Source organism: Podarcis cretensis (assembly GCF_951804945.1).
Source record: "Podarcis cretensis genome assembly, chromosome: 4".
Classification (NCBI taxonomy): domain Eukaryota; kingdom Metazoa; phylum Chordata; class Lepidosauria; order Squamata; family Lacertidae; genus Podarcis; species Podarcis cretensis.
Genome location: NC_137173.1, coordinates 38,055,256 through 38,068,754, shown reverse-complemented (window position 1 = coordinate 38,068,754; position 13,499 = coordinate 38,055,256). Strand labels below are relative to the sequence as shown.

General features: G+C 41.5%; 1 protein-coding gene across 1 annotated transcript in view; it reads left to right on the top strand.

The window, feature by feature from the left end:
* MYH15 (myosin heavy chain 15) overlaps positions 1-12,965 on the top strand; it is a 91,035-nt gene extending 78,070 nt beyond the window's left edge. The window contains exons 35-42 of the mRNA XM_079974293.1: positions 457-649; positions 1,937-2,140; positions 3,532-3,657; positions 5,150-5,320; positions 5,616-5,720; positions 6,427-6,522; positions 8,814-8,951; positions 12,831-12,965. Of these exons, the coding sequence (XP_079830419.1) occupies positions 457-649; positions 1,937-2,140; positions 3,532-3,657; positions 5,150-5,320; positions 5,616-5,720; positions 6,427-6,522; positions 8,814-8,951; positions 12,831-12,848 (1,051 nt within the window). The 3' untranslated portion in view covers positions 12,849-12,965. The remainder of the gene's footprint in view (positions 1-456; positions 650-1,936; positions 2,141-3,531; positions 3,658-5,149; positions 5,321-5,615; positions 5,721-6,426; positions 6,523-8,813; positions 8,952-12,830) is intronic.
* Positions 12,966-13,499: the final 534 nt, after the last annotated feature.

Here is a 13,499-nt window from a genome sequence, read left to right as displayed (position 1 = left end):
GTGTCTCTTACCAATCACCAGAATTTCTCAAACTTGTCCTGGCAGTAACACATTATGTAGAAGAGGGCAATTTTCTTCTGCTTATGTATCTGTTTTGCCATCTGTACATGCTGTCTTAATTTGCAAGAATGTTGTTAAGGCTGATTGATAATTACTGTCTGCACAATATGTTGACAAAAGATACATTAATAAACAAGAGGCAATAAACAAAAAAAAAACCTGGAATCTTTCACAGTTGAGAGTATTTCAGGGAAATGATTTTACAGAGAGAAGTAAGAAGATCTGGAGATGAGAATGGAGAGGAATGCTGGATTTTCCTATTTACTCTTTATGCTAAAAACCTATATGTGAAAAGGTAGACTTCACTAGCAGCACAGGGGATTGCTTGAAGTCAAAAAATTAGGAAAAGAGAAGCCTGTGCCCACATTTGCTTACATAACATGATTTCAAAATCAGGAGAAACCAGCAACGTGCCATAGACACACTACAGTCCACTTTGGATTCGGAAGCCAAGAGTAGAAATGAGGCCATCCGACTGAAGAAGAAGATGGAAGGAGACCTCAATGAGATGGAAATCCAGCTCAGCCATGCTAACCGGCATGCCTCTGAGGCAACAAAGACCACACGCATCCTTCAGGCTCAAATAAAGGTACTTCTTGTTGCTTGTGGGACCTGGGCATTAACAAAAAGTATTCTGACCGATTGCACTCAAAATAATGATAATTATAATAATGATAATGATAATATTTATACCCCACCCATCTGGCTGGGTTTCCCCAGCCACTCTGGGTGACTCCCAACATAATATTAATAACATGATAAAACATCAAACATTAAAAACTTCCCTAAACAGGGCTGCCTTCAGATGTCTTCTAAAAGTCAGATAGTTGTTTATTTCCTTGACATCTGACGGGAGGGTGTTCCATAGGGCAGGTGCCACTACTGAGAAGGCCCTCTGCCTGGTTCCCTTTAACCTCACTTCTTGCAGTGAGACAGGCATAGGCAAACTTGGCCCTCCAGATGTTTTTGCCTACAACTACCATGATCTCTAGCTAACAGGACCGGTGGTCAGGGATGGTGGGAATTGTAGTCCCAAAACATCTGGAGGGCCAAGTTTGCCTATGCCTGCAGTGAGGGTACTGCCTCAATGTCCGGGCTGAAAGATGGGGATGGGAACACTCCTTCAGCTTCAAACTTAGGGTTAGAAGGCAAACAAGAAGTTACCTTTCCCTTGCAGTACTAAAGTGGTTTCTGGGGAAATACTTGCAACCTGGGGAGAATGTGAGGGAAGGTGTTTAACCTTTTCCTGTCCTCTCCCCCACGCCGATTTTATTGAGCATTCATTCTGAGTTGTTTGCAAGGCAATTATACAACAATGAGCATCCTTATTTGCTTCTAAGGTGTTTATATCCCTTCATGTTAACCATTTCATACATTTCAATGCAGTTCCCCATCACTTTCCTAACAGCAAAAAGTCCATTGCAAAGAAAAGTGGATTCATTGTGCTAGGTGGGGATAGGGAACCTCCCTCCACAGCCTGATTAGTCCTGCCAGCTCTACTCATTTGGCCTACCAGGTCATTTTGGCCAAGCCATGACCATCTGCCCTTACACCTGACATAAGGTATATGGTAAAGGTAAAAACCACATATGGGACAGGTGAAACCACAGTAGGAAAATGAAAGGGGGTTCCAGGCACTCCTGGGCTGGATCAGGGGTGCCTTTGAAGCTCCAACCATCAGCTGACTGCCAGGGCTTCAAAGCACAGTGCCCCCTTGGTTGAGGAATAGGATTCCCTGCACTACAATACAGTCAATCCTAACCCTGAAAGACAGCGATATGAGGGATCCCATCTATAAGATTCCTTCTCTGCATAACAGGAGTAAAGCCTGACTTCATTGGGCCCAGTGTGTGACCATGCTGCTGTTTTTCTCCAGGAACTGCAAGTACAACTTGATGATTCAACACACCTGAATGAAGACTTCAAAGAGCAGCTGGCAGTCACTGACCGACGTAACACTCTCCTCCAGTCTGAGTTGGATGAGCTCAGGGCTCTGCTGGACCAGACAGAACGTGGCCGTAAATTGGCAGAGCAGGAGCTGCTGGAAGCCACTGAACGTGTGAACCTTCTGCACACCCAGGTTGTTATGCCAAATGTTGTTTCCCTAACCTGCCGCACCCCCCATCACATTAGATCATAAACCAGACATTCTTACATAGAGTAGTGACTCAGAGCCATGCAGGTTTCAGACAAAGTATGACCCCATCAACAAGGGTACACAAAGACGGTTCATTCTTGGGGGGGGGGGGAAAGAAATTAAAGCGGAAAAGAGTAATTTTAACACATTTATAGTTCGAAAGCCTCTAGATAAAAGAAAAATGGCTTTGCTGAACATTTCTGTGACATCTACCACCTTTTAAAATTGTCTAGTTTGCCTCCCGTTGTGCTCTCTTTCTGTCAAAATGATCTCTTTCATGATTTTACTCTTCACTTATCCCAGTCTCTGCTACAATAACATTAAAGACTCATCCCTGTCAAGGGAGAGTTTAGAGTATTTACCCAGGTTCCATTGTTTTAAAATTGGCCTTACCTATATTGTTCAGAGTGAACTGTGCCTTAGAGTGGACTGTTCTCAATAAATATAGCCTTTCTTTATTGCTAAAAATGTTTTCAATGTCCAAGTTTCAAAAATATGACACCGACCACTACTTCTGAGAACTTTCCAATATGAAACAGCTGAGTTGATAATAAAACATTAGCCGTTTTGGCACAGACATTATGTTCTTTATTGCTGTTGTCAACCATACTGAGATTAGGACATGATCCGGCCAATATTAACTACCTTTAAATCCAATTATTTTAGCAGGTAACAGTTAATTGTAAATCTTTCTTATGGAAATAATGAGATTTACAAATGCATCATTTTGGCTCAATCACACTCTAGCTCTCTCTTTCACAGATTAGCATAAAAGTATCTGTTCAATACTGATTGTGTGCTTAATTACCCAGAGAAGTGGGTTAAGTGATATTTGGGTTACTTTGATGAGGGATGCTTTCAAATGTCATTTTTTTCACATCAGGTGTAAAAAGCAAAAGACATTCCTACACTACTGAATTAATTTCTCTCATAAATTCTGATGCTGAAAACCGAGGGCAATATTCGATACTAATCTTACTCAGAGTAGACAATTTAAATCAATGGCTTTAAGCTGCATGTCCATACATTTCACTAGGTCTGCTCTGAGTATGACTAATGGTAGATATTCTGATTCTATCTTAAAGCAAAAACGTGGCATTATTGATACTTTTGGTCTGTTCTATATCTCTAATTCTATTGTCTGCCTAGGAACTACAAAGGTAGTTAATGACACACATTCGCAAGTGCACCCAAGTATAATTTGTGAATTATACCCACCCACCCCCAGGTACAATGTGTGAATAGCCTCAGTGTAGCACTAGTCCTAGAAGGTGATAAAGATGATCATGTGTCCCTGAAGGATCTTCCTTTCTCCTCTTCCTTTCAAACTCAAGAATACAAGCCTGATCAACCAGAAGAAGAAGCTGGAGACTGATATCTCTCAAATGCAAAATGAAGTGGAGGAAACCATCCAGGAGAGCAGGAATGCCGAAGAAAAGGCCAAAAAAGCAATCACTGATGTAAGTAGACAGCTTATTCCTGCTTGCACAGATGTCCAGTCTTATTCTTCCTGGTTTGCTGATCTTTCGTTGCCCATGGTTTTCATTTCTGAGTCAAGTACTGCTTTGCATGCTGGCAAGTCAGGGATTGTGAAAATTTATTTATTTAGACTCACTAACAGTGGTGTTCTCTTGTCTTCAGAGGTCATATATGTTAGAACATCTATCATAATTTAGAAGGATGTTTGGCATTTTTATAGTGAAAGTGACCTTTTCTCCCCATATATCTTCATGCAGATTGGCTTTCACTGCATTTCAAAAACCCAGATGTGAAATTTGGTGAAAATTGGTAGAATAACAGCAGTGTTCCTAAATTGGGTGGGAGAAGCATTTGCCTCTCTGAAATATTAACTGTCTGTTTCAGATTTTTCCTATTGTCAGCTCTCGTGATAATTACAAATGTGCTCAGTTACAGCTTAAACAGAAAATGGCTCAAGTGTAGGGATATAATAAAGTGATATCCGTACATAATACCAATGTGTACAACAACTCACATTGTGCTTAATTATACTACATGAAGTTATAAATAAAATTTATAGACTGGTGACTGGAAGCGGCCGTCGAGACCACATAACACTGGTCTTGAAAGACCTACATTGGTGCTGACCTTTAAAGCCCTAAACAGTGCTGACCTTTAAAGCCCTAAACGGCCTCGGTCCAGTATATCTGAAGGAGTGTCTCCACCCCATCGGTCTACCCAGACACTGAGGTCCAGCACCGAGGGACTTCTGGCGGTTCCCTCACTGCGAGAAGCCAAGTTACAGGGAACCAGGCAGAGGGTCTTCTCGGTAGTGGCGCCTGCCCTGTGGAACGCCCTCCCACCAGATGTCAAAGAGAACAACAACTACCAGACTTTTAGAAGATATCTGAAGGCAGCTCTTTTTAGGGAAGCTTTTAATGTTTGATGTATTACGGTATTTTAATATTTTTTTGTAAGCCACCCAGAGTGGGGTATAAATAAATTATTATTATTATTATTATTATTATTATTATTATTATTATTATTAAATTTTAGACTAAGGGCTCATCCAGCCTTATGCTTGTCCCATGCCTAGGAAGCATGGGTACAAGCGGTTTTGTCCCTGGAAAACACACCCTTCGGCGATAAATCAGAGGCAACATCAATCTTGAGAAAATGTTATTTATGTTTGCTCCAATTCAGATTTTTTGGGGGGGAAGTGGTAGGGCAAAGGCAAGTCTGGATGAGCCCTAAGTCCTAGAAATTGTTCATTACTTTCTCCAGATCGAGGGAACCTGTGATCCACCAAATGCTGTTGGACTCCAACTCCCATTGGCCCCAGTCAGCATGTCCAATGGTCATGCATGATAGGATTTGTAGCCCTTCCTCCTGTTATAGATATTTCCCAGGATTTTGTAGTTGTCTCAAATCGCCAAAATTATTGGGACTCATTGTTTGTTTGGGGTGGCGTTTCACACATTTATGTTATTATAGGCAGCAATGATGGCCGAAGAACTGAAAAAAGAGCAAGACACCAGTGCTCACTTGGAGCGAATGAAAAAGAACATGGAACAGACCATTAAAGATCTACAGAAGAGACTGGACGAAGCAGAGCAAATTGCTCTAAAAGGGGGCAAGAAGCAGATTCAAAAGCTGGAATCCAGGGTAGGCTTCTAAGAGTCCGCCTTTAGAACCTGTTGTGCCAGCCTCCTTGGGAAATGGTTGGCATGTTCATTTTTAAAACGGGAGCTCAGTTCTGGCTAGAGCACTAATGTTTTATTTTGAAATTCTAAGTGCTGGAGAATGATGTAAAAGAGCACTCAACAAACGTGCCAAAAGCTTTTGAATATATATTTATAAAGCATGTTCTGAAGACCTATTGCTACGACTAAGTTCTTTGAGCTATTCCTATGAGGCAGAGCCCAACAGGAGCACATAAACGCTTTTGATTCTGCTTCAGGTCCGCGAGCTGGAAAATGAACTAGAGGCAGAAGCCCGCCGCAATACAGAATCTCAGAAAGGAGTCCGCAAATATGAAAGGCGCATCAAAGAGCTGACATACCAGGTAATAATAACTAAAGTGGGTGAACTGAAATATTGCGCTAGGACAAATACACGTAATTTCCAATCACAGAAACTTGTTCTGATGTAAAGCAGCATTACCAAAGACTTTATATATTATAGGCAGCAGCTAACAGCCTGCAGGCGATTCTCTACCACTTTTCTTTTCCTTCTGGCTCTTTCATCTCCATGCTGACTAAAATATCTTTGTGGGATGAAGGACAGAGAGATGTCTGAGTCAAAGGAGGAAATGTTCTTATCTCACCAGCACTCTTCAGTTTCTGTCTCTTCCTCTGCCTGAACCTCTGACTCATTCCAGGAAACACTGTAGCAAGGGAATGAGAATGAGGATTGGTAGCTGAGAGGTCAATGGAATTCTCCAAGCATCCCTATAGCTAGTATGTTGCAGCTGATAGAGTACCGGACTTGCAAAATTTGGGCTCAAAATCTTTGTTCAACCACACATTTTTTCTGGGTGAAGTTCACTGTGCAACTTACTATCAGCAGAAACCTCAAGAGGATGTCTGTGAGATAAAATGGAATGACCCAATTTAAGTTATCCAGAGCTCATTGGAGGAAGGCTAGGATAAAAATTAGATAGAGTCGCTTAGTTCCGTAATTCCAGATTTCCAGTGAAACAAGCTATCTAACTCTGAGGAGTGGATGGTTGCCAAGTTAACACTTATTTTTTTCCTATTTGTTCTACAAAGGCAGAAGAAGACAAAAAGAACTTAACAAGGATGCAGGAGCTGATTGATAAGCTGCAGGTGAAAGTGAAAAGCTACAAGCATCAAGCAGAAGAAGCTGTAAGTTGGTACAATGTAATGTGTGGCTCTTATCAAATCAGTAATTCACCTAATTTCTGACTGGAGTTGTATTATTCAAACCGGGAAAGGAAGACAAACTGCTGATGTGTGACAACAACACTGCACAAACAGGTATCATCAAATCGCCTCAGAATCCTGAACATTGCAGCAATTTCTCTTCCCTTTTTGAAAAGCACCTTCAAAAGCATGGAGGAAAATTTAGAGAGTACATGTAAATCTCCTACTAATGATTTTGAAAACTGTGGGGCACAGAGAGCCGTGTCATTGCTTTGACCCTAAGTCCAGAATGTTTCCAAACTCCAATTTTTAAAATGGTTTTCTTTTCCTCAGCCACACCAGACCTTTCCAAAACATCTAATTTTACAACAAGAAAAACTTGAATTGGAAGCACAAATAAATTAGGCACAGTTACTTAATTTTGTTCAGTTTCCATAAACGGGTTAAAAAAACAACAACATAGCACTGAAGCTTTTCAGTTTTGGAATATTTGCTGTATTTTTATTTTTTTAAAAATCCCATCTCCTCCCCCTAAGAAATAAGGATGCAGACCTTCAGCAAATTGCTGTACTGTGAAGCACCCCTATTCACTGTCAATCATGCCTCAGTCTGTCAGACTTCATCCCACTTTCCTCCCTGCTAGTTTTCTATGTATACCTCTCCCCTACCTTGGAAAAATGGTTAGGCAGCATTTCATGGTCACTGGGCACACTCAGTCTTGACTAGGCCGTCTTGATAGGTTCTCGCAACCTTAAAGGCTACTTTCTCAAGATATTTTGTGCTCCTGGAACCTTGCATGTTCCTTCTCATCTGCTGATACTGCCGTCTTACGTGGGAGTGGTGCAGTTTTGGCTTCATACACAACAGCACGCATGCTGCATCTCTTACCACAAACAGAGAGGATGATGTTTCTGCTGCATTCCATTATCTACAAAAATCTAAACAGTTTCATCTCACAGAATGGAAAATGAGCGATACTTTGGTACAGAATCATTTGTCTAAGGCATTCCTGTGCTTGACAAAATGATGCTGCTGTCAGAAAACATTTCACTCTGTATTCCCGTTTTCGCTTCAGCGAATACCACAGACAGATCTTCTGACTTAATGCACTAAAGATCTGAAACAGAGTAGTATGTGTTTACTAAAAGTGTCTCAACGTATTTGGAGTTCCATAGCAAAGCCACTGGCTGTACAAGCAACTTTCACATGGCTTTCTGCCCAGAATGAGAGTTCTCAAAGTGCGAGGCCTACTTACAGCAGTAAAATCTGTTGCTGAGCATTCCTGTAAACTCAGATGTTTACATTTCTGGATTAAGTCACAAGGCTGATTATGGAACTGTTTATGGAGTCTATGGATATGTCTTTCCCAACTTGGTGTCTTCTAGATGTTCTTGAATTCCATTATCCCTGACTTTAGGTGGGTGACTCTATCAATTCTTATTTCTCTCTTAAGTTCCACATCAGTCTGCAATTCTTAAAAAATCTTTGCAGAAGATCACCAGCATTTTAGTGTGAATTTCTCCTAATTTACATTTTACAACAGTTATATGCATTTTTGTACACATTACGTGGCTGGAGAACTGCACTGCCAAAGTTGGATATGTGCGAATGTCAAAGGATGAATATTTCAGTTCATGCATTATTTTGGAAAGTGAAAAATTCATAGGCTCATCTTTAAATGTAAACTGAATCAGATTTCTCTTCCATTCCTATCTCTAACTGTTCGCCATGCTGGCTGGAGATGATGGGAGTCCAATAACATCTAGAGGGCATCAAAGGTTGCCTTATTTAGTCTTGGAGACCTTTGTGATAATACCACAACTTGAGGGTCTAGAGCAGCGGTTCTGAACATGTGGGTCCCCAGATGTTGTTGGACTACAACGCCCATCATCCCTGAGCTCTGGCCTTGCTAGCTAGGGGTGATGGGAGTTGTAGTTCAACAACATCTGGGAACCCACAAGTTGAGAAAGGCTGGTCTAGAGCAATTTGCTATTTCTTCACCACAGAATGTGGAATTTTTCTACTCTGTTTGCTTTCCAATTAAAGGCTTGAAATCACTACCTGCCACCTACAAAACTCTCTCACTGATCACTGATGGCCTCCCAGATAGACTTTTAAAGATGAAATTGCATTTCCTGTGTAGCAAATCCCACAAAGTTCCATGAAATGTTTACCACTGACTCACACATGCTTTTCACAAGTAGTGGAAGGTCCACCAGTTGCTAGATTATGGAGGCAAAGCACTTTCAATGTTATTTTCTCCCTCCTACCAGGAAGCTCAAGCCAACCAGTACCTTGCAAAGTACAGGAAGCAGCAGCATGAGTTGGATGATGCTGAAGAACGAGCCGAAATAGCTGAATCCCAGGTCAATAAGCTCAGGACCAAGTCAAGAGATATTGGCATAAAAAAGGTAAGTCAAGCGAATCGGGGGAGAATGTTTCTGGTAGAACCTTCAGAAAAGCAGGGCAGGACATTGGAGTGAGATGAGGATTTCGCGGGCCTGCATCTCAGGCAACCCATCTATGTGCCTGCGTACTTGGAATAGTCTTTCCTATTTCTCCTCTGCCTGCCCAGTTTGGGAGAAGGGGAAGCAATTACAGCCTGATGGGTTGACTCCTGAGGTCCCAAAATGCAGCTAAGAAGCACTGAAGGCTGAATCTTTCTTGACAGTTTACAGCTGAGCAAGGTATGCAGCAAATAACACTACAAAGGCACAGCAGTGAATGAAACACTGCAGAGTGCAGGAAGCCATTCTGTTGTGGAATGCTTGTTATTCCAAGCCAAACTGCATGGTATCAATATATTAATTTAGTCTAGGCAAAACCAGATAATGCCCAACACATATTAATCACTCAAACTCTATGTTTTGCCCATGTAATGATGCCTTTGGAGCTACTGTAATTAATATAAGAATTAATCCTCAAAGGTGCAATCCAGATCTATTAAAATCAATGTGGAGGGTTGACAATGATTTTGTTAGGATTTGGATTACATCCTAAAACCAGCTAAAGCTAGCAGTTAACAACCTTGGCACTGGCTTATTTGCATTATTTTGGCAGCTGGAACTCATAGTTTCTGGTTATATCAACATTATTTTCTCTAATGATGGATATTGAGAAAAATCTTATTCACTAATATAAATGAAAGTCCCCATAGAACAGTAGAGGCTAAGAAGGAAGCCTGTTCTGGCCGACATCCATATTGCATAATCCTATGATGCTGTTGTCATGGCCACCATTCTGAGAGCTCCACGGGGTGACACTAAGGTAGAAAACATAATCGCTTTCAACCTGAGTGAAGCAGCAAAACTTCCTCCTTCACATGATGTCTGTAATAGTCAGAGACTCACAACCATTTCCACTGCAGGTGAGGGAAGTGCCCACATTGCCTGTTGCTTCTTGTTACAAGCAGTTACAACGCTATAATAAATCCCTGTTGTGATTTTGTAATGCACAGTGGAGGTGGCAGTTCCTAGCAATTTTTTGAAACTTGGAGGCGGATAACTCCCCCCCCCCCCCAAATCAAAACCATTTAGCTCCTCTTCCTGTTTTTCAAACATTACCAAAAGAATGCTACTCACAAGTAGAAGTGCCTTTCCGCATGCAGGTCAAGCAGTGCTAAATGCAGGTGTTGGACAGGGGGCAAGATCTGGTTAATAGATGGGGGACTGTGTACATGCTGTCATTCAAACATACGAAAAGATTAGACATTGCCTGCTCTTAGAATTAAATCCTGTGGGATGAGCATAATGTATGTAGCTATAAGTCATTATCACGCACTTGCCTTTTAGGGTTCCCAAATAGAGAGAGGTGACACAGTAAACAATAATCACATGCACGGTAGGCTTATCATTATGCAAAAAAATATTAATAGAATTCTTCCAGAAGTTTTTCAGGCGACAAGAAAAACAACACTCCACCAAACACCCAAAGCCAAGTTTTAGTAAAGAGATTTATCCTTCATTTTACTTTTCCACATTTGTTTGGGCAGCAGAAATCCATGCAGATAAAATGCAAATAGAAAACACAACATTAAAAAAAAAATACTTCTTAATACATCAGCCCACTTGATATCTTGAAAACGGAGGTTATTCATAATTCGTACATTTAAACCCTGCCAGCACCTAATAGCTGGAGAAACATGCTATGCTTTTTAATAACATTGAGGAAGCTGCAACTTTGTTTATCACCACAACACTAGACCCTTACTCAGCCTCTCCATTCCACACAGTTCTTAAAGACACAGATTCCCTTTTAAAGCCAGGAAAACTTTCTGCCCAAAGATTTTCAGAATATCTATCTTTCTCACCTCCTATGGTATGTGGACAGACTGGCTCAAAAAGTCCCCTTCATAGCCTCATTCCCTATAGTGCAGTTTACTTAGAATCATAGAATTGTAGAGTGGGAAGGGACCCCGAGGGTCATCTAGTCCAACCCCTTGTAATGCACGAATCTCAGCCATTCAACCTCTGTTTAAAAACCTCCAGGGAAGGAGAGTCCTCCACTTTCCAAGGGAGTTTGTTCCACGGTTAAACAGCTCTTACTGTCAGAAAGTACTGTACCGTATTTTTTGCTCCATAAGGTGCACCTAGTTTTTAGAGGAAAACAAGAAAAGAAAAATTCTGAACAAAACAGTGGATGTATGGATTTTTCTGGTTCATGCTGTGGCCACAGACATGTGATTTGACAGTGAGTTTGGGGTAGCCCAATGCAAAAATCCTGAGGATCCATGTGGATCCGTGCTTTGTAACCACGTTTTTGTGCCATTGAGGCCCCACGCAACAGTGGGTGCGTGATTTTTTTGGTGCAGGCTGTAGCCATGGACATGCTATGTGATCTGATGGTGAATTTGGGGTGACCCAATGTAAAAATCCTGAGGATCCATGGCCTTTTACCTCCCCCCTCCCAGACAGCCTCCTTTATTGCTAGTGTCCTTTATCTCCCAATCGCTTGCTGATCAGCAGTTTTCTTTCAACACTCCCTTCCCTCTTGTTTGCCTTAGTGTCTTTTCCTTAGCTGGAGCGGTTTTTTGCTCCTCCTTTTCTTCTAATTTCTTTCCTCGTTGTTTTAGTCTTCCTGTCTCCTCTCCTTGCAACTTCCCTGTCTTTATCTCCCCCCTCCCAGGCAGCCTCCTTTATTGCTAGCGTCCCTTATCTCCCCTCCCGATCACTTGCCAATCAGCTGTTTCCTTTCAACACTCCCTTCCCTCTTTCAAAAAAACAAAAACAAAACATGATCTGCTTTTTACCCCTGGACAATTCATCTCCAGGGACCACACATTCGCTCCATAAGATGCACAGACATTTCCCCTTACTTTTTAGGAAGAAAAAAGTGTGTCTTATGGAGCGAAAAATATAGTACTTCCTGAAGTTCAGTCAGAATCCCCTTTCTTATAACTTGAATTCATTGGTTTGACATGTGGCAGCCCTTGGTTACCTATACATCTGCTTCCTATACACTTGGCTCTCTTACATGTAAAGTAAACAGGTAGAACAAACATGTGTGGGGCAAGGATAGCAAGCTCCACCCCTGACTTGCATACCAGAAGAGAATGGGCACTCACCCCGATTCTGGTTGGGCAGCGGTTGCAGCTCAACCCAGTGCTCCCTGGGGCACAATGGAAAACATTATTTTCCTCATGGCTGGACAGTGTAACCCTCCCCTGCTGGCTGAAAGGGCTCGTGGGATTGCCCACCAAAATTTCCATTTGAACTGGCCAATTACGGGGAGTGGGGAGCTAAAGCAGCAGACCAGAGTAAAGAATAAATTAGTTGAACTTAATGGAAGTTATGGCTAATCTATCCCATTGATTCCGGTGGGAATGGTGTTCAAGGAACAAAGCAATTCTGCACATGTCTACTCAGAAGTATGCTCCATTGTGCAAAATGGGTCTTACTGCCAAGAAAGTGGGTATGGGATTTCAGCGTCATGCTACCTTGCTACAGTTCACATAGTGCTTTATATGCAAATCATCACTGGATGCCACAGCCATGAGGTGATGCACCATTCCTCATGGATGCTACTGTACATTATTAATTTTGTACTTAGCTATGTGCAAATGACGTGTTGTGCCCTGGTACTTTTTGAAACCTCGTAAGACGTTCTGCATTGCACTTCTGTCTATATTGTATATTTTTCCTACACAAAAATGCATTCCACATAGGAAATTCAGGATGAATTCAGTAGGCCATCTTTTCTAGGAAGTGTGTAAAGGATTGTTGCTTTAAAAAGCCATGCAGTCATTTCGGTTGAGCCTAAACTGTGTTGTCATATTTTATAATGTATTTCAGGTTCACGATGAGGAGTAAACCTATTATGCCTTGAGTAGCTGCTGGCTAGACTGGTTCTTACATAGAAACCAGCAGCCCACCGCTGAAGCAGAAGAAAACAGGCATCTTAACAAATAAACAAATATCAAATTAAAATCTGCTGATGCCTTTGTTATATGTGTTTTCAGTTGTGTTTCGCAAGGCTTGGTATTTGGATGTGAAAAAACAATTTCAGCACTTTTTATTAGTATTTAGGATGTTGGAGATAAAGTGCAGATTTCACGGGAAAACATTTTGTGGAAATCCCCATTGAAATATCTGGAAATTGCTTAATGACTGCCTTTTGATGTGACTTGTACAGGACAGATTTCCACCACTGCCCTAGACCTATGAGTCAGATAGCCTCTTATTCATGATCTAGAGGTTGTCATCTGGTTTAAAGGCACAGTAAAGCATACTAAATGCTCCCATGCCAAGGTTCTGTTTTTGGAAACGCAAGGAATTCAAAGAAGGTGAGCTATAGCTTTTTTATTATTTAAAAAGTCCCTTTGAAGACTTTGTAATGAGTTACCTTAGCCAAGAGCAGTCTGTCACATACATGGCCCTAACTCCCAATCAAAGGCTTGTACCAATCTCAAATTCCAGCAGGCTAAATCTTCTAGTATCTCCTCCTTGATGTTGTGAGCTTCA